We start from the raw sequence: 19,115 nt of genomic DNA on the forward strand, positions 1-19,115 counted from the left end.
TTAAGGGCATGAAAATTGTGAAATTTTCCAAATTTTTGCCAAATTTCCATTTTTTTCACATATAAATGCAAGTAATATCGAAGACATTTTACCACTATCATGAAGTACAATATGTCACGAAAAAACAGTCTAAGGGTATGTGCCCACGTAGCGATTTTCAAGCGGATATGCTGCGGAATTTCCGCAGCGTAAACGCTTGTGAAACGCTATGTTATCCGCCCCCCATGGTCCCCAATGTGATTACGCAAGTTCTATGCCCATGCTGCGGGGAAAAATCCGCAGCATGTTCATTAATTTTGTGTTTCCGCAAGCGGAATTGCGTTTGCAATGCAATAAAAAACGCAAGGCAATTTCGCATGTGGAAAACGCACGATAAACGCGTGTGGAATTCCGCATGCGTTTATCCGGGAGAGGACATGCAGAAATGAAGCAGAAAATTTCTGCTTCATTTCCACAGCGTGGGCACATAGCCTCAGAATCAGGGGGATCCGTAGCAGTGTTCCAGAGTAATTACCTCATAAAGTGACAGTGGTCAGAATTGTAAAAATTGGCCCGGTCATTAACGTGCAAACCGCTTTGGGTTGTAAAGGAGTTAAAAAATGACACACCATAAATAGACAAAAAACACCGTCAAAAACAGAATTAAAAAATGCAAGTGACCTAATTTACCTCATAGGTGCAGAAAATCTGCACATCAAAGGCTCATCGCGCCATTTTTATAAAGCTCCGATAGTGGGCTGAGCTGGGGCATGAAGACCGCTAGTCAAATTAATGATTAGCGGTGGTGTTCGATACGCCACAAATTTTACTCCAGCAGGGACTGAAGTAGGACTTGTGACAAGGTACACAGTGATGTGCACCACTCTTCCGACGCTCCTGAGGCATATGGTCCCCATCAATACCAGTGTGAACAACGCCAGGCTTTGTGAATCGGGCCTAAGTATTTATGTGCAGGAACACACCTGCTGACACCCATCTATAGTACATCGTCCTTGTGACCCCGTGTATCTATTTACTGTACTTTTACTTGTCACTTACATCGCATCTTAGCAAGTAAGATGACAACACACTGTGCTCCATTTATATATTCTACTACATGACAAAACTGTAGCTGACGGGTGTAGACCGACGGACAGTCTCTATGCATTGGCATGTGAAGCTCTGGATAAGAGGGGGTTAATGAGGTAGAGCACCATGGTGACGCTGGAGTGATTAGCATACAGGGTGGAGACGCCTCCCTCCCTCCCCTGCTCCATCACTGTGACCACACTGAGGTCTCTGAGCAATGAGACTGCAGGGTGGAGACGTCACTTCCTGGAGCTAGTAGACATGTGCTGTTCTGGTGGAAGGCTCACACTCACTGAGGAAGCAGCAGAGCACAGGCTTCTTTCATTCCCCGCTGACCCCACTCAATCTCAAGACTGTCTATCAGTGGAGGGGAAACGTGTCCGGATGAGTGGACAGGAAAATATATCTGTGTTAGCCAGTACATAGAGTAATATTATATGTTTACTGATCTGACTGTGTGTGCTGTGATTCCAGGTACCCTGATAAGCATCTGTACTGGTCTGTGCTGTACAGGCTGGTGATAGATGATGGATCTGTGGTCAGCGATATAAATCAAGAGTTTGCAGCATTATGTATGAGGTGCCTGTATAGGGCACGGGGGCACCTGTTTCTCATTAATTTTAGGGTGCCAACCTCAGGTTGTCTGATGTGGTGAAACAAGCTCTCCCTATGTAGCTGGGATACAGAAGCCAGTAGTGAGGTGGGTGAAGGCGTTACATGTGTATAACCAGCAGAGAGGCAGATGTCACACTGGGTTTAAAGGAGACACTTGTTACTGGCACGCTGACCGGGGGTGTGCTGAGAATTATATGTTTAGGTCCCCACTATTTTGCTGATCTTCTGATCCTCCATTGTAAGGATCTTGTCTATGTTACTCTGACAGTTCCACTTCTGTTTTGTTTTGATCCTTTTTGTGTTTTTGAACCATTAATTGGTCCATTTCAAAATAGTTTGTATTAATGAGGAGGATTTTCCTGTGCACCTCTTTAATTTTGTGGATATCTCCATAAAATATTTCTAGTTGTTGTTTTTCTGTGAAACCCAGTATGACTTTAGTGAGAGGAGTGTGATGTCAGTAGCACTGTGGTTGTAGTGAGTCTGCAGCATTTCGTGAATGAAGTAGTCACATAGAGGCATTGTTACATACACACATGGCAGTGGTGGGGGACAGTGCCGCCGGCTGGCTGCTGGATGCTTTAGCTCTTGTGAATCAGTGGTACCAGGTCGGAGGTGGACTCTGCTTTACTTCTGCAGACAAGGCACCCTACACAAAATCATCTTACAGGTTACGAGATGATCTCTTCAGGCTCCATAAACCTCACATCACAATGAAACCTCCCAAAGAATCCTGTGCCTCAGAAAGTGGAGCAAACAGCGCCCCCAGTCAGCGCACAGGTGTCAGAAAGGTACTGTCACTGATCACTATTACTGCTGGAGAACACCAGCAATGGGAGAGATCCCCTAGGTCTAATCCAGCAAAATTATAGGCCACGTTCACACATTCAGTATTTGGGCAGTATTTTACATCAGTATTTGTCAACTAAAACCAGGAGTGAATCAGAGGAAAAGTATAATAGAAACTCGTCACAACGTATGTATTTATCACCCACTCCTGGTTTTGGCTTAGAAATACTGAAATTGCGCATGTGCCTAAAGCGGAAAATCTCATTAACTTCTGTGTGACCGACTTTTTGAACTGTTCTGAACCTAGTTACTTTTCTGAAAATTGGACATAGCTTGGCAAAGGGGGTGTAGAAAACCGCATCACGACAAATTTACTTTTTACATTAAAGGGAACCTGTCATGTCTTATCTACTATGTAAACTGCCCCCATAGTGTTGTTAGTGATGCAATGTGCATCACTAACATGCTTTTTTCATGAAAATTGGTGCAAACATAATGAGTATATAACATTTTATATACTTATAATCCTACCTGCTCATTCAGTCATAGTGGTGTGATCCTCGTATTCAGTCAGTGCTGGCGCTGCCCACGTATTTGAATTTTGCTCCTGGCGAGCTCTGAAGTTGTGTGGCACTTGCACAGTATGTCACCGCCAGGCAGTAAAGCTTCCAGTACTGGGAGCCACGCATGCGTTATGACGAGCAGCTCCCCGCTCCTGCGCAGTGAGGCTGTGTAGTTTCGGGTGGGCGCCATTTTGCTTTTGGAAAAATAATTTTGGTGCAGCAATATGACGTCTCACATGCACAGTAGCATCTCTCGACAACCGAGAAATCCTACTGCGCAAGCGCTGGCGGAGGGAGCCATAATGCTGATGCCAAATTTCTTTTACCTCTAGCAAAATGGTACCTGCGCGCGCAGTAGCATTGGCAAGTGATAGATGCTACTGCTCATACGCGGCGCCATATTGCTGCACCCAAATTTTTTTCCAAAGGCGAAAATGGCGCGTGCACAGTAGCATATCTCGGCAACCGCAAGATGCTAATGCGCATGGCGGGGCCCATTTTGTTGTATGTAAATTTTCACTTTACCACAGAAATGACAAAGGCAGTATTTAAAATAGTAGGCAGGTCGCCGAAAGCACAGTGACGTGTCAGAGGCTACAGGTAGGCATACATAATGAGAGCACCAGTTACAGCCCCTCCCTAAAGGCCGCCCCAAAGCACGAGCATCTCATTATGTCAGAAATGAAAATAAAGATTATAAAAGAACCACAGGATGGATTTCATCAACAAAGGTATCATTTTACTCAGTGTAACCAGGGCTGTGGAGTCGGTAAGCCAAACCTCCGACTCCAACTCCCGACGCCTCAATTTCAAAGACTCCGACTCCCTCATACATGGCTCATGTTTAAGTGATAAATTTACTGTAGCACAGATTATTCTCAGCTAAAAGTCTAGACCCTTCGATCAGGAATAGGACAGACATTTATAGGACATTTCATAACTTTCCCAAATTCTTATGAAAAAAATATTTCCAACAAACTGCATTGAACTACTGTACCCAATTTATTATATATTTTAGGAGTTGAAGTCAGTCCATTTTATACCGACTCCACCAAAGTGGACACCGACTCCACAGCCTTGAGTGTAACGGCGCCCACCTGGCAGTGTATGTGGTTTAATAAGCACACTCCTGCAGATAGGTGCGCTTTTAAGTCTTTTTTTTTGTTGTTTTTTTTTCTTCCTTTCTGTACATTTTATAGTGAAGTACACTTTTGTTTAGAAAACGCTTTGGACCGGACCAGTAATTTGTGAAGTAACTGAAATCTCGCCTGCACAGCAGACCTACAGAAAGAGTTTACTACTCTCAGAAATATTAATGCTAATAAGGCTATGTGCCCACAATGCAGAAATGCTCAGGATTTTTTCCTGAGCGTTTCTGCATCTCCCTGTCAGAAAAAAATGCATGCGGATTGTACATGCGTTTTTCCTGCCAGGGACATGCAGAAGTGAAGCGTTCTTCACATACATTTCCGCATGCGGGTTGACAAGCGCTTTCCAAGCGATTTTAGCATCACTTGTAAAGTGCTTGACAACTTGGTCACACTATATAAATCCATGCAAACGGCATAGATTTATATTCTGTGACCGAAAGAATGGTAAAAAATAAATATATACTTACCCTCTGATGGCCCCCTGTGTCCTGCTTCACTCCGTTCTCCCTTGCTGGCAGCGGTAGACTGAAGGACCTGCCTACGTCAGCGTCGCGTAACCCGTCACATGACTATGACGTCAGCGCAGGTCCTTCAGTCCATCGCGAACTGCCGGCATGTGAGCAGGAGTACATCGGGGGCTGCCAGAAGGTAAGTATATATTTATTTTTTATTTTATTCTTTTTTCTTTTTTTTTTTTTACAGTTTTCTCTGGTGCCCAGGTCCGGAGGAGAGTCTCCTCTCCTCTACACCCGGGTACCATCCGCACATTAGAATGCATGGAATGCGCATCTACATATACAGTACAGTGATGCGTAATCCATGCGTTCTAATGCAAGTCAATGGCGGCGAAAATGCAGCACTTCCGCAAAATAATTGGTAGTGCTGCGTTTTTTTCCGCAATGATAATCCGCAGCGGAAATTTTCGTATCATGTGCACAGCACATGCGGATTATCAATGGGTAACATGGCAGGCCTTCTAACATGCGTTTCTGCAGCGTTTTTGCCGCCGCGGAAACGCTTAAACGCATCGTGGGCACACAGCCTTATACTGTTTTCTGATTTATTTACTTTTTGTTTTTTAACCTAGTAATACCATTATTTTAAAAAATGTATGTGGATCTTTTACATTCCCACAGAAACGCAAACAATCAAATGCTTATAATCAAGGGGAACTGGATGCATCGGAGTATCACAGAAAGGTAGGTGACATAATGGCAAATTTTCCCCCATCCTTTGGCGAATAGATGAATCCTTATAGGCGGTGACTGGATTAGAAAATCTGTAGAAATATTGTCTTTATATATCTTCTCGTTACATCCCTGGGGTGGGCTTAAACAAAAGAATACTTTTTGTAATTTCTGCAACGTGTACTAAATTTCCACAGTCTAATTGTGTAGATGATTTTTATTCGTTAAGTAATTTTCTCACTTATATAGCGCCATTAATTCCCAGCGCTTTAGGGACATTACCATCACTGTCCCCATTGGGGCTCAAAATCTAAATTTCCGAACGGTATATCATTGTGTGGGTTTTCTGTCTTCCTCCCACACTCCAAACAAGGAGAATATACAAACTCCTTGCAGATGTTGTCCTTGGAGGGAGCTGAACCCAGGACCCCAGTGCTGCAGTGCTAACCACTAAGTGCTTTTCTACTTTACAACACCGACAACTACATTTGGAATAAAGTTCACTTTCTAATACACTGTGTTCCAAATTATTATGCAAATAATATTTTCTCAGATTTTCCCAAATTACCTATATGAACTGCAGTCATTGTAATTTTCCAGTCAAATAACTATTAGAGTACAATTGAAAGGTTTTTGTACAAACTGCCTATGATAACAGTATATTTTAAAAAAAATAAAAAACTCAAACTGCACTCAAAATGCATGTTCCAAATTATTATGCACAGCAGAGTTTTCAACCTTTCCAATTTAATAAAGAACAAAAAAATTGTCATTTTTGAAATTATAAGCATTAGCAGGTTATTACAGACTGAAATCAAACAGTTTTCAACTCAAAACTTTATTCTAGGTGATGTTACATTTGCACATAGGACCGCTTCTTTGAAAGGAGCTTCTGAACTATCTCGTCCATTGAATTTGTCAGGTTTTGGATGGTTTCTGCTTCAATTGTTTTGCATGAGGACAGAATACCCTCCCAGAGCTGTTGCTTAGATGTGAACTGCCTCCCGCCATCATAGACACTCCTTTTGATAATGCTCCAGAGGTTCTCAATGGGGTTGAGGTCAGGGGAGCATGGGTGCCACACCATAAGTTTGTCCCCTTTTATGCCCACAGCAGCCAGAGATGCAGATGTGTTATGTGCAGCATGAGATGGGGCATTATCATGCATGAAAATGATCTTGCTGCGGAATGCACGGTTCTTCTTCTTGAACCATGGAAGGAAGTGCTGTTTGAGAAACTCAACATACATTATGGAGTTCATCTTTACCTCTTCAGGGATCCTAAAAGGGCCGACAATCTCTCTCCCCATGATTCCAGCCCAAAACATTACTCCACCTCCTCCTTGTTAGCGCCATAGCCGTGTTTGCATGGGGTGTTCATCAACCAGCTATCCTCCACTCCATCCATTTGGACCATCGAGATCATTTCATGCATGATAATGCCCCGTCTCATGCTGCACATAACACATCTGCATCTCTGGCTGCTATGGGCATAAAAGGGGACAAACTTATGGTGTGGCACCCATGCTCCCCTGACCTCAACCCCATTGAGAACCTCTGGAGCATCATCAAAAGGAGTGTCTATGATGGCGGGAGGCAGTTCACATCTAAGCAACAGCTCTGGGAGGGTATTCTGTCCTCATGCAAAACAATTGAAGCAGAAACCATCCAAAACCTGACAAATTCAATGGACGAGAGAGTTCAGAAGCTCCTTTCGAACAAGCGGTCCTATGTGCAAATGTAACATCACCTAGAATAAAGTTTTGAGTTGAAAACTGTTTGATTTCAGTTTGTAATAACCTGCTAATTCTTATAATTTCAAAAATGACAATTTTTTGTTCTTTATTAAAATGAAAAGGTTGAAAACTCTGCTGTGCATAATAATTTGGAACATGCATTTTGAGTGCAGTTTGAGTTTTTTATTTTTTTTAAAATGTACTGTTATCATAGGCAGTTTGTACAGAAACCTTTCAATTGTACTCTAATAGTTATTTGACTGGAAAATTACAATGACTGCAATTCATATAGGTAATTTGGGAAAATCTGAGAAAATGTTATTTGCATAATAATTTGGAACACTGTGTACATTCTGCCCTAACTCTGCACCGTTTCCTTAAATGGGTTATGTTTTTTTTAGCATTAGAAACGCAGCCTCTTTCAATATGTGGAATTCGCTCCTGGTGTCCTCTGTGAAAAACAGATCTTGCCAGGGAATGACTCCCAGCCCCCCCACCCCCACCCCCCCACCACACGCCACCACCACCCTGGGTTTCCTTACTGTCTAAGCTCAGAGTAAATGTAGTAGTATTACCTGGTAGAGATCCCACAACCCTCTGCAGCCCCCTCACAGCATGAAATCTGATGTGATGAGGTATCACTTTTTGAAGTATACCAGTGCTGCTATACCCTTTACTAAACAGATACAGATTGGTATGTTCAGCAGCTTGGTTATGGTAGAGTATCCACTCGGTAAAGGATGTAGCAGAGATAACTTAGTTCAAATTGTGAAATACCACCACTGCACCTGAGAGGGTAGATCACATAGATCGGTGTGCGATCCTGCCCTACATGCCAGGATCTCCCCAATCTGAAAGTTTGGACCTGACTTGGTGAAAAGTCTGTTTACTTCTAATGGCATTAGGGACACTTGCTTTTTTTTTTCTAAATTGCATTCATCAAAAATGACATCAGTCTGTGGCTGCCCATTGTTTTCTTAAAGGGAACCAGTCAAATAAAAAAAAATGCTATTAACACGCAGATATGGGGTTATTAATTTGCAGGTTAATAGCGTTCTGAACTTGCCCGGCTGCCACGCTGAAGGCCCTGCTACTGGTAGGAAATGAACTTTATCCCTCCTGCTTTCAATCATAGCAGCACAGCTTCAGTTACCACTCAGTACATAGTGAGCAGCAGCTGTAACCATGCTCCGCTCAGACTGTCGGCAGTCTCGGTACTGATGCATTGGTGAGCCGTCTGTCGGCCAGTGCTGGGGACTTGGACACAACCTCCTCACTGTGTATTGATTGGTAACTGAAGCCGCTGCTCTATGACTGAAAGCCCAAGTCTGATTGGAGTAATAAAGTTAATTTCCTCCTGGTTGCCGGGCTTTCAGTGCGACTGCCGCATAGCTTTAGGACCTGCGGTTTAATGGCATATTTGCAGGTTAATAGTGCTTTTTGACATGACATGTTCCCTTTAAATTAATTTGTCAGCCTCAGAATGGTGATAGGCACTCATTAAGGGGACTCTCTCAGCACAGAATGACTGTTTAATGCAAGTGCAGGCGCTTGGTGCTTCATGGCGGAGCCAAATATTTACAGTTGTGTTCAAAAGTTTACATTCTCCGGCAGAATTTTTCCTTTCTTGGCCTTGTTTCAGAGAATATGAATGATAACAAAAAAACTTTTTCTCCACTCATGGTTATAGGTTGGGTGAAAGCCATTTGTCAAACTACTGTGTTTTCTCTTTTTAAATCTTAATGACAACCAATAACATCCAAATGACCTTGATCAAAAGTTCACATACCCTGGTGATTTTGGCCTGATAACATGCACAGAATTTGACACAAATGGGTTTGAATGGCTACTAGAGGTAACATCCTCACTTGTGACCTGTTTGCTTGTAATCAGTGTGTGTGCATAAAAGCTGAGTGAGTTTCTGGGATCCAGACAGACTCTTTCATCCAGCCACTGACGTTTCTGGATTGTGAGTCGTGGGGAAAGCAAAAGAATTGTCAACGGATCTACGGGAAAAGGTAGTTGAACTGTATAACACAGGAAAGGGATACAAAAAAAATCCAAGGAATTGATAATGCCAGTCAGCAGCGTTCAAACTGTGATTAACAAATGAAAAATCAGGGGTTCTGTAAAAACAAAACCACGGTCAGGTAGACCAACAAACATTTCGACCACAACTGCCAGGAAAATTGTTCGGGATGCAAAGAAAAAGCCACAAATAACATCAGCTGAAATTCAGGACTCTCTGAAAACTAGCGGTGTGGCTGTTTCAAGATGCACAATAAGGAGGCACTTGAAGAAAAATGGGCTGCATGGTCGAGTCGCCATAAGAAAGCCATTACTGCGCAAATGCCACAAAGTATCTCGGCTAGAATATGCCAAACAGCACAGATACCAGCCTCAAAACATTTGGTACATGGTAATTTGGAGTGATGAGACCAAAATTGAACTTTTTGGCCACAACCATAAACTTTACATTTGGAGAGAGGTCAACAAGGCCTATGATGAAAGGAACACCATTCCTACAGTAAAGCACGGAGGTGGATATCTGATGTTTTGGGGATGTGTGAGCTACAAAGGCACAGGAAACTTGGTAAAAGTTGAAAGAAAGATGAATACAGCACATTATCAGCAAATGCTGGAGGCAAATTTGCACTCATCAGCGCGGAAGCTGCGCATGGTACGTACTTTAATGTTCCAACATGACAACAATCCAAAACACAAGGCCAAGTCGACCTGTCATTGGCTGCAGCAGATCGAAGTGAAGGTTCTGGAGTGGCCATCTCAGTCTCCTGACCTCAATATCATTGAGCCACTCTGGGGAGATCTTAAGCGTGCAGTTCATGCTAGACAGCCCAGGAATTTACAGGAACTGGATGCTTTTTTTGCGAAGAAGAATGGGCAGCTTTACCATCTGAGAAAATAAAGAACCTCATCCACAACTACCACTAAAGATTTCAAGCTGTCATTGATGTTAAAGGGGGCAATACATGGTATTAAGAACTGGGGTATGTGAACTTTTGATCAAGGTCATTTGGATGTTTTTTGTGGTCATTAAGATTTAAAAAGAGAAAACACAGTAGTTTGACAACAATGGCTTCACCCAACCAATAACCAGGAGTGGGGAGAGAGGTTTTTTTTTTATCTTTCATATTCTCTGAAACAAGGCCAAGAAAGGAAAAATTGTGGTGGGGTATGTAAACTTTTGAGAACTGTATATACACCTTCCCACCTGCTTGGGTTCTCCTCCCTCCTCCCTTCTCTGGCTCTGTGAAGCCAGAGCTGTCAATCAAAGAAAAGGCTGGTGGGAAGGGTTAAAGTATATTATTGGCCCTGCTGTGAAGCACTGAGCCTCGGGGCTTAGTTTGAACAGTCATCCTGTGGTGGCAGAGTCCCTTTTAAGTGCACATGGATAGGAGGTTCTTTCTGTTTCAGCCTACAGACTAATAGGACATAAAAACAGGGGTTGTCTTTTTAACAAGTGGGGAAAAAACATTTGCTTCTACCTCTGTTAAAACCCCAGAAAGGTATGAATGTCTTTTCTCCGAGAACCTCATGGCTTCTAATCCTCCAGGTGTACAAGAGTGATCCTGACATAAGACGGATGTTCTACCGTGTAATTGTGTGAACAGTGATATGTTAATGGATGCTGCGGCGGATTTCATACAGAGATGTTCGTGGAGTTTCGGGAGTCCAAGAAGTTAGACATTATTTTGTTTGGTATATGGAGCCCACACGACTTCTCTTTGCATGATGTATTATTTCGATAGCAGCCTTAAGCAAAATAATTATTAGTTTACTTTATGTTTCTGTTGGCCAGTATGTAATTTATAGAAGAATCGGTCATCAGGGTCATGGTAGGCAGTGATGGACATTAATTTGAGCAATAGATCATTTCCAAGTTTTTCTTGCTGTAGTTTCATAAAATAATTGTTTGCCAGCTACACCAGAAGCAAAGTGCAGGAGAACTATTCATGAGCTACAAGTCCTCTGCTCCATCTGCCGCTGAGCAACAGCTTTCCCCCCAGTACTGTGCAAAACTGTCAACTCTCACATCAAGGACTCCACTGCGCACACAAAACATTAAGAGGGCTCCTCACATCGGCTTGTGTTGCTGCTGATAATCAGTGGTTTTATGGAAACTGCTGCAAAACATCCAGTAAGCGTCACAACACTGGAATCAGGGGGTCTCGCTACTTTATGCTGCCCACAGATAGGACATCATAAACCTGGTGACAAATTCTCTCTAAAATGTAATCCAGACTTCTCACATCTGATATTAAATACATCAGATATTTGGGAATATTGCATAAAAACTCGGCTATGTTGGTGCAATATACATCAGCTCTCATCTGTTTATAAGTGGTAGAGGTATGCTTTTATGATAAATTATACAGCGAGACACAAAAAACTATAATTATTATTATTATTTATTTATATAGCGCCATTGATTCCATGGTGCTGTACATAAGAAGGGGTTACATACCATGTAAAAATATCACTTACAGTAAACAAGCTAACAATGATAGACTGGTACGGAGGGAAGAGGACCCTGCTCTTGCGGGCTTACATTCTACAGGAGTGGGGAGGAGACAGTAGGTTGGGGGTTGCAGCAGCTTCGGTGTTGTTGAGGCAGCAGGGTCATTGCAGGCTGTAGGCTTTCTTGAAGAGATGGGTTTTCAGGTTCTGTCTGAAGGATCCGGATGTGGTGGATAATCGGACGTGTTGAGGCACAGAATTCCAGAGGATGGGGGATATTCGGGAGAAATCTTAGAGGCGATTGGGTGAGGAGCGGATAAGTGTGGAGGAGCGAAGGAGGTCTTGGGAGGACCAGAGGTTACGTGAGGGAATATATCGGGAGATTAGTTCAGAGATGTACGGAGGAGAGAGGTTATGGATGGCTTTGTAGGTCAGTGTTAGTAGTTTGAACTGGGTACGCTGGGGAAATGGAAGCCAGTGAAGGGATTTGCAAAGGGGCTTAGCAGAGGAGTAGCGAGGCGAGAGATGAACAAGTCGTGCAGCAGAGTTTAGGATAGACTAGAGGGGTGCGAGAGTGTTAGCAGGGAGGCCACAGAGGAGGATGTTGCAATAGTCGAGGCGGGAGATGATGAGGGCATGCACAAGCAGTTTAGTAGAGTTAGGGTTGAGGAAAGGATGGATTCTGGAAATATTTTTGAGCTGGAGGCGACAGGAGGTGGCGAGAGCTTGGATGTGGGGTTTGAAGGACAGGGCAGAGTCAAGGGTTACTCCGAGGCAGCTTATTGTCGGTACAGCAGAAAGAGTGATGTCAGAAAAGACATTTCCTCCAGCTTACATTTCTTATGTATTTACATGCACGGATCGGATGGAGCTAAAATATAGTACCTTGATAATTATAAAGGATTCAGAATACACTTAGTAACGCTCGTCTTCTGATTGACTGGAGCTCACTGCATTCTCAGCATATTGTTCTGTTGCGAGCGAGCAGATGTCAGATTAGAGTTTGACAGCCATTCATGATCTCTATGAAAGCTTTTTTTTTTTTTTTCTTTTCCTTTTTTACCCATTGTAGTTTATAGGCTATATGGATTATGAAACGATCCGAACGGTTTTCAATGTATTTTTACATGTGGCATTCTTAGGGCATAGTTGAGTTACCAAGTTTTTTTTGTAGATGATATAGACAAATTATTTCTGTGAAATTCAGGATTTGTTTGTTCCATGTCAGGCAAGGCTAAGATGGGCAAACATTTTGTAAATTGTCAGCCATTGGACAAGTTATCTTGTGCCAGTACAGAGAACATGGGGTTTTATCTACAGTATTCAAAGTCATAAGTCGCCAGGTCAAAAGTGGCCACCTTTTGCTCTTATTTTATCCCCACCCACCTTCTGAATTTTTCTGGTCTTTACCCAGGCTTTTTGCTCACAAGGAAATAATGACAAGCAGCATTGAAACATTACTTTCAAAGAACCCTCTGCACACCCCACCTTGGTAAAGACCATAAAAATTAGTACTAAATAAAAATGCTCATATCTCTGGAACCTCATGGCGGATTTACTAAAAAAAAACAAAAAAAAAAACAGAATACTCGTAGCAGAGGGAAAAAATAAAAGCAAATGATGCCTAGTATTGACTTGGTTACAGGTCATCTTTAAAGGGATGTTCTCATGTTATTAAATTGCTTTAGTTAGACAGCAGGAAAATTAGCAAATGTAGGTAAATTATAAACTTGCTTTCTGCTGTCATTCTCCTGCAATGAGAGCTTTTATCTTGCATAGTGTACAGAACCATAACCATGAGAGCCTGGCCATGTATGTCTAGTAGTTACATTCCAGGTGAAAAGTTAACTCCTAACATCCTAGTCAGCTCTATACAGCCCATTAATTTCTATATAGCAGTTAGCTGCTCCCCTCCCTCCCCCTCCAGATCAGCTTCTGGCAGGGTCCTCAGCTGTTATGTAGAATCACATTCCACCAGGTTTCCAGAGCAGTTCCCCTAATCACAGCTCTCACTTTCCTGTGCTTGTTCAAAATCACTGTTATCTCTATATGGAAGACCATTTCTGGTGACTACCTCTTGAAGCTCATCAAGAGAATGCCAAGAGTGTGCAAAGCAGTCATCAAAGCAAAAGGTGACTACTTTGAAGAACCAGGAATATAAGACATATTTTCAGTTGTTTCACACTTTTTTGTTAAGTATATAATTCCACATGTGTTAATTCATAGTTTTGATGCCTTCAGTGTGAATGTACAATTTTCATAGTCATGAAAATACAGAAAAATCTTTAAATGAGAAGGTGTGTCCAAACTTTTGGTCTGTACTGTATCTCTCTGATTTAAGGGCATAAAAATTCAAATTTTGAAAATTGCTACATTTTCGCCAAACTTCCGTTTTTTTTCACAAATAAACGCAATTGATATCGAAGAAATTTTACCACAATCATGAAGTACAATATGTCACGAAAAAACAATCTCAGAATCAGGGGGATCCGTTGAAGCGTTCCAGAGTAATTACCTCATAAAGTGACAGTGGTCAGAATTGAAAAAATTGGCCCGGTCACGAAGGCAAAAACAGGCTCTGGTGCGAAGTGGTTAAGAAAGGTTTGGCATATTGCTAGGACATGAGATAACATTTGGATTAGTGGAGGTGAGGTCCAACCCAAACTTAACCCCTTTACAACCGTTACCGTTTTAGTACGCACATTTGCGTACCCCCGTTCAGTGAGGGCTGCTGCGCTGAGCCCTCACTGAACCGAACACATGTCAGCTGATTATTACATCTGACATGTGCCCGCAACAGCCGCGGGTGGAATCGCGATCCACCCGCGGCTGTTAACATGTTAAATGCCGCTGTCAATCTCCGACAGCGGCATTTAACGCGCGCTTCCGGGTAGCGCGTCATAAGCCCCGCCCATCGGCGACCCCGTCACGTGATCGCGGGTCACCGATGGGTGGGCATGACAACCCAGGGTCTGCAGCCTGTGGTTGTCATGATCTTGTCGCTATGAGCGCCACCTAGTGGTCGGCGCTCATAGCACAGGACCATTTCTGCTGCATGCAGGGGATCTGCTTGTCCCCTGTATGTAGCAGAACCGATCAGACAACTGCTGCTTCTAGTCTCCTATGGAGACTATTGAAGCAAGCAAAAAGTGGGGAAAAAAAGTATTTAAAAATATAAATAAAAATAAAAAAATTTAAAAGTTTAAATCACTCCCCTTACGCCCCATTCAAAATAAAATATATATATATATATATATTTGGTATCGCCGCGTTCAGAATCGCCCGATCTATCAATAGAAAAAAAGAATTAATCCGATCGGTAAACGGCGTAACGAGAAAAAAATTCTAAACGCCAGAATTACGTTTTTTGGTCGGCTCAAAATTGCAATAAAATGCAATAACGGACGATCAAAACATCGGATCTACCCCAAATGTTATCAATAAAAACGTCAGCCCGGCACGCAAAAAATAAGTCCTCACCCAGCCCCAGATCACGAAAAATGGAGACGCTACAGGTCTCGGAAAATGGCGCTATTTTTTTTTTTTTTTTACCAAATTTTGGATTTTTTTTCACCACTTAAATATAAAAGAACCTATACAAGTTTGGTGTCTATGAACTCGTAATGACCTGTAGAATAAGAAGGGCAGGTCAGTTTTAGCATTCAGTGAACGTGGTAAAAAAAATAAATAAACAACTGTGGTATTGCACTTTTTTTGCAATTTTACCGCAATTGGAATATTTTTCCCATACACGATATGGTAAAACTAGTAATGGCGTTGAAAAGTACAACTCGTCCCGCAAAAAATAAGCCCTCACACGGCCATATTGACCAAAAAATAAAAACGCTATGGCTCTGGGTACAAGGGGAGCAAAAAACGAAAATGCAAAAAAACGGAAAATGCTCCGGGGCTTAAGGGGTTAAATGCAAACAGATGTCCCTTTGGCATTTTTTTTGGCCCAGGGGTGCTCTAGACCTTTCACTTTGTAGGGCCAGGAGCAATGCTATGCAGGGATAACTAGTGCTCTATTTTGATGTTTCTTAGGAGGCTTAGCAGTCAGAAATCGTTGAATATATAGTAATGACATATTCTAGCCATGTAATACTTGAATGGAGTCCATCATGGCCAATGCTGCTTAGTGGAGCACCGTTCTGTCTCATACAGGTATATCGGATCAAATTCATGAAACAACCCCTTAAGTTCATTTTATAACCCTATGCAAAATACATGCTTAGAAAAAAAATATCTAATTTTTTTTAGCTAACTGCAAGAAAATATTGTTATTCACCCTCAGATTTAAAGTGTAACTATGTTAAAGGCGTACAGGGAGGACTTTTTTCAGCAGTCTATAACCTGTATGCCCATATTAATAGTTTAGATAGGTGAAATGTGGTGACAGATTCCCTTTAATAACTTAGAAGTACCCAGGGGGTGAATAGAGGGCTTACAGAGGCCATTGCAGATACCATATATTTTCAGTGATGGAACCGCTTTTTCATGTTTCTCATTGCTTCTCTATTATTATAACAGGAACACCTTGGACTTTTCTTTCCTGCCTTTTAGATTTTTCTATTATAAGGACTGAAAATTGAATTTTCTATTATTAAAATCTGATTTTAGAGAATAGATGGTAGAATTTGTGGGATTATTCTGGTTATAGGCTTTCCCTGAAAGGGCTGAGCTGCTGTTAATTTTTCTTCATAGCAAGCTCCTCAGCGGGGGGGCACAGATTTTATATGCTGCCAGATTTGTTTTCCAATAATGGCTCCACTTTGTACTGATGTCTAGTAAACCATCAAAGCTTTCGTGGCGGAGCAGAGAAGCAGAACTTTCAGCTCCGCACTGTATCAGAATCCAACGTGATTCTATCGGCTCTGAGATTTGAGGGCCTTTTATCAGACGCACATTTCTCTTCCCTTCACTCCATTTTCCCTGTTGTAGCCCTCTATGGGAAGATGTGCTAAATACTTGTTAATGAGAATTCTTTAGTATCCGACTTGTGTGAAAGGATTATCACAGGTTCTAGGGGCAGTATAGATCATGCCCCCATGAAGTGCTCGGCTTGTGCGGCTGCAGCCTTGAATTTGATTATGAAAACCTTGTGATGTCGTAAAATTCTGCAAACAATTTCCGCATGAATTATAAATGTTGCTGAATTTTTCATTGACTGAATTACAGAATGTTTTTTTTTTTAGAAGGAATCTCTTCACAACATACATAATTCACAAGTAATAATGGCTATAGATTTTACTAGGAGAACAGTGACTGGTCACGAGCGGAAACACAGAATACCTAGATGATGTGTAAATCTTGCCAAGTATTTGGGGCAAATTATTTCTAAAACCGACCAACTGCTTGTTTTTTGGTTTGCGAAATTTGCATTCGACAAATAATGTAATTGGAGAGGAGAACCAGGAAAGTTCATTAAAAATATCCAATCATTGTTTTTCCTTGATAGATAAACTGCCACTAAAAGTGTCTACTAGCCACTTTTTTCACTTTCCCCCTTAAAAACATATGCACACTCAGCCAAACTGGTCATGCATGTATGGGGGGACAGTGGTCTGGACGGAGGACTGTTTGTTGAACTGTCCTTTGACCCTTTATTATCTAAGAAGTAGAACATCATTAGAAAAAAAAAAAGAAACCAAAGCCTAAAAAGGCTTAAAAAAGAGCACTGTATGCAGTCATTTCAGTAACTTGCTATATCGAAAACCGTTAAAGGGAATATGTCACCAGGTTTTTGCTACCCTATTTGGGAGCAACATGATGTAGAGGCAGAGACCCTGATTCCAGCTGTGTATTTCTTACTACTACTAGTATTTGTTACTACTTGCTGATGTAGCAGTTGTCTAAATGCTGAGCTTTGTACCACCCCTCCCACACCATTAATTGACAGATTTCAATGTTCACTGTGCATAGGCAGAGAGCCGCAAATCAGTGTTGTGGGTGGAGTTATACAGAGCTCACTGATATAGAATGTCTCCTGCTGATAAAACAATGATTTTATTATAACTACAGCAAGCAGCCCTGCAAATGACACATCGCTGGAATTGGGGTCTGCCCCTATTTTATGCTGGTCTCAGATTTAGGTAGCAAAATCTGGTGACAGATTACTGTGGTTTTCATTTCTAATTGTAAAGTGCTCATGTTACCCCAGCAAACTGTGCTGAGAGAAGTTCAAGACTGCTGTAGCCATGTTTCATGAAAATAGGGCATCAATCCAAATAAACTGGCAGCAACCTTTAAGTTGACGACACCAGTTATGTTATTTTTTTTCGAACCCCTTAACTATAGTTATATGGATAGGGCAGGTATAAAAATACTTACCGATCACTGCGTTCTTCCTTTCCTAATGCCATGTTGGTCCTCCTCGGAGCCAAGTAACTGCAACTCTGACTAGCACGCTCACACTGCATCTTGTCATTTTCTCCTCACCCATGACAGCACACCTGGAGAGAGGGATCCGCCCCACCAAGGACAGGAAACCATCTGAAATAAAAGGGCGGTACCTCTCCCTCGCTTCAGTTGGTTTCCTGTCCCTGATGGGAACCTGTCAGAAGAAGATGTCCATACTTAACTTGGCCTGTTCCTGTGTGGAAGAGCGGGCACCAGCCTGTGCACTGGGTTCCAGGTTCCAGAAGCGCCGTCCGCGGTTCCCTGGAGCCGTGTCCGAGCGTACGCAGGCGGTGAGGAGTGCTCCGGCTCCCCGCAGACCGCTGCGCTGGCCGCACGCCGAGAGCGGCGTCTTCCGGGTGTGACGCGCCTGACGTCACGGCGCACGCTGGGAGAACCATGCCCGATGACGTCGGAGGGCGGCACCCGGATCCAACATGGCGGCGCCCTGTAAGCGCTTGCCGGCTTTCCAAACCTCGGCCAGCGGGTGTCAGGAGGGGGGAGGACACAAGCACCGGAGGGGGTTCCCGGATGTGCCCTATTTAAGGTAGAGGGGTTGTCCTGGTCAAACGCTGCCTATACTCATGCTTGTGGTATAGCAGCTATGGCTGACCAGGACAGCCAGGAGCAGCAGCAGCTGACCCCTCCATCTCAACGCCAGAGGAAGAAGCAGTCGGATGCCTCTCACACGGACGGCCGCACCAGCAACCGGAGCGGCAGTAGGAGAAGAAAGGTGTCGGACGCTTCAGGGCCATCCAGAAGGGATTCATCTTATGTCCCGCCACAGCCTCCAAATCCGGTACCCTTTTGTGACTTCAGGGGTGAGTGATCTTTGTGAATGTCACTTAATAGTAATGGAAAGTTATTATGTGCTTCATTCCTTAGGAACCTAAGAAAAGTAGCGCCAATCAGAAGCACAGGGTTTGCCCCTAATGCCAAGTACCCCTTTCCATAGATTGGCAGAAACAGCTTTGTGCTAGCTGTATTAACCAAACCATAGCGGAGAGCACCCCGGATTTTGCTTCTAATTTGAGGTCCGTAATGCGTACAGAGGTTCAGGATTCCCTGAAAGGCTTTCTTAAGGGGAAAAAAAAGATCCCATAAAGATATCTCCTCCGACTATGATTCATCC

At 42.8% G+C, this 19,115-nt stretch overlaps 1 protein-coding gene across 4 annotated transcripts in view; it reads left to right on the plus strand.

The window, feature by feature from the left end:
* Nucleotides 1-1,302: 1,302 nt before the first annotated feature.
* Nucleotides 1,303-19,115, plus strand: part of METTL4 (methyltransferase 4, N6-adenosine) — a 216,161-nt gene continuing 198,348 nt past the window's right edge. For 3 of the 4 annotated variants that reach the window (XM_073679121.1, XM_073679124.1, XM_073679123.1), the window contains exons 1-2: nt 1,303-2,474; nt 5,323-5,385. In XM_073679121.1, the coding sequence (XP_073535222.1) occupies nt 2,220-2,474; nt 5,323-5,385 (318 nt within the window). In that variant the 5' untranslated portion in view covers nt 1,303-2,219. The remainder of the gene's footprint in view (nt 2,475-5,322; nt 5,386-19,115) is intronic. The other variant, XM_073679122.1, reaches the window with a different exon arrangement.

This window comes from Phyllobates terribilis, unplaced genomic scaffold, assembly GCF_046119375.1.
Source record: "Phyllobates terribilis strain yellow unplaced genomic scaffold, ASM4611937v1 Scaffold_4__5_contigs__length_816908805, whole genome shotgun sequence".
Classification (NCBI taxonomy): domain Eukaryota; kingdom Metazoa; phylum Chordata; class Amphibia; order Anura; family Dendrobatidae; genus Phyllobates; species Phyllobates terribilis.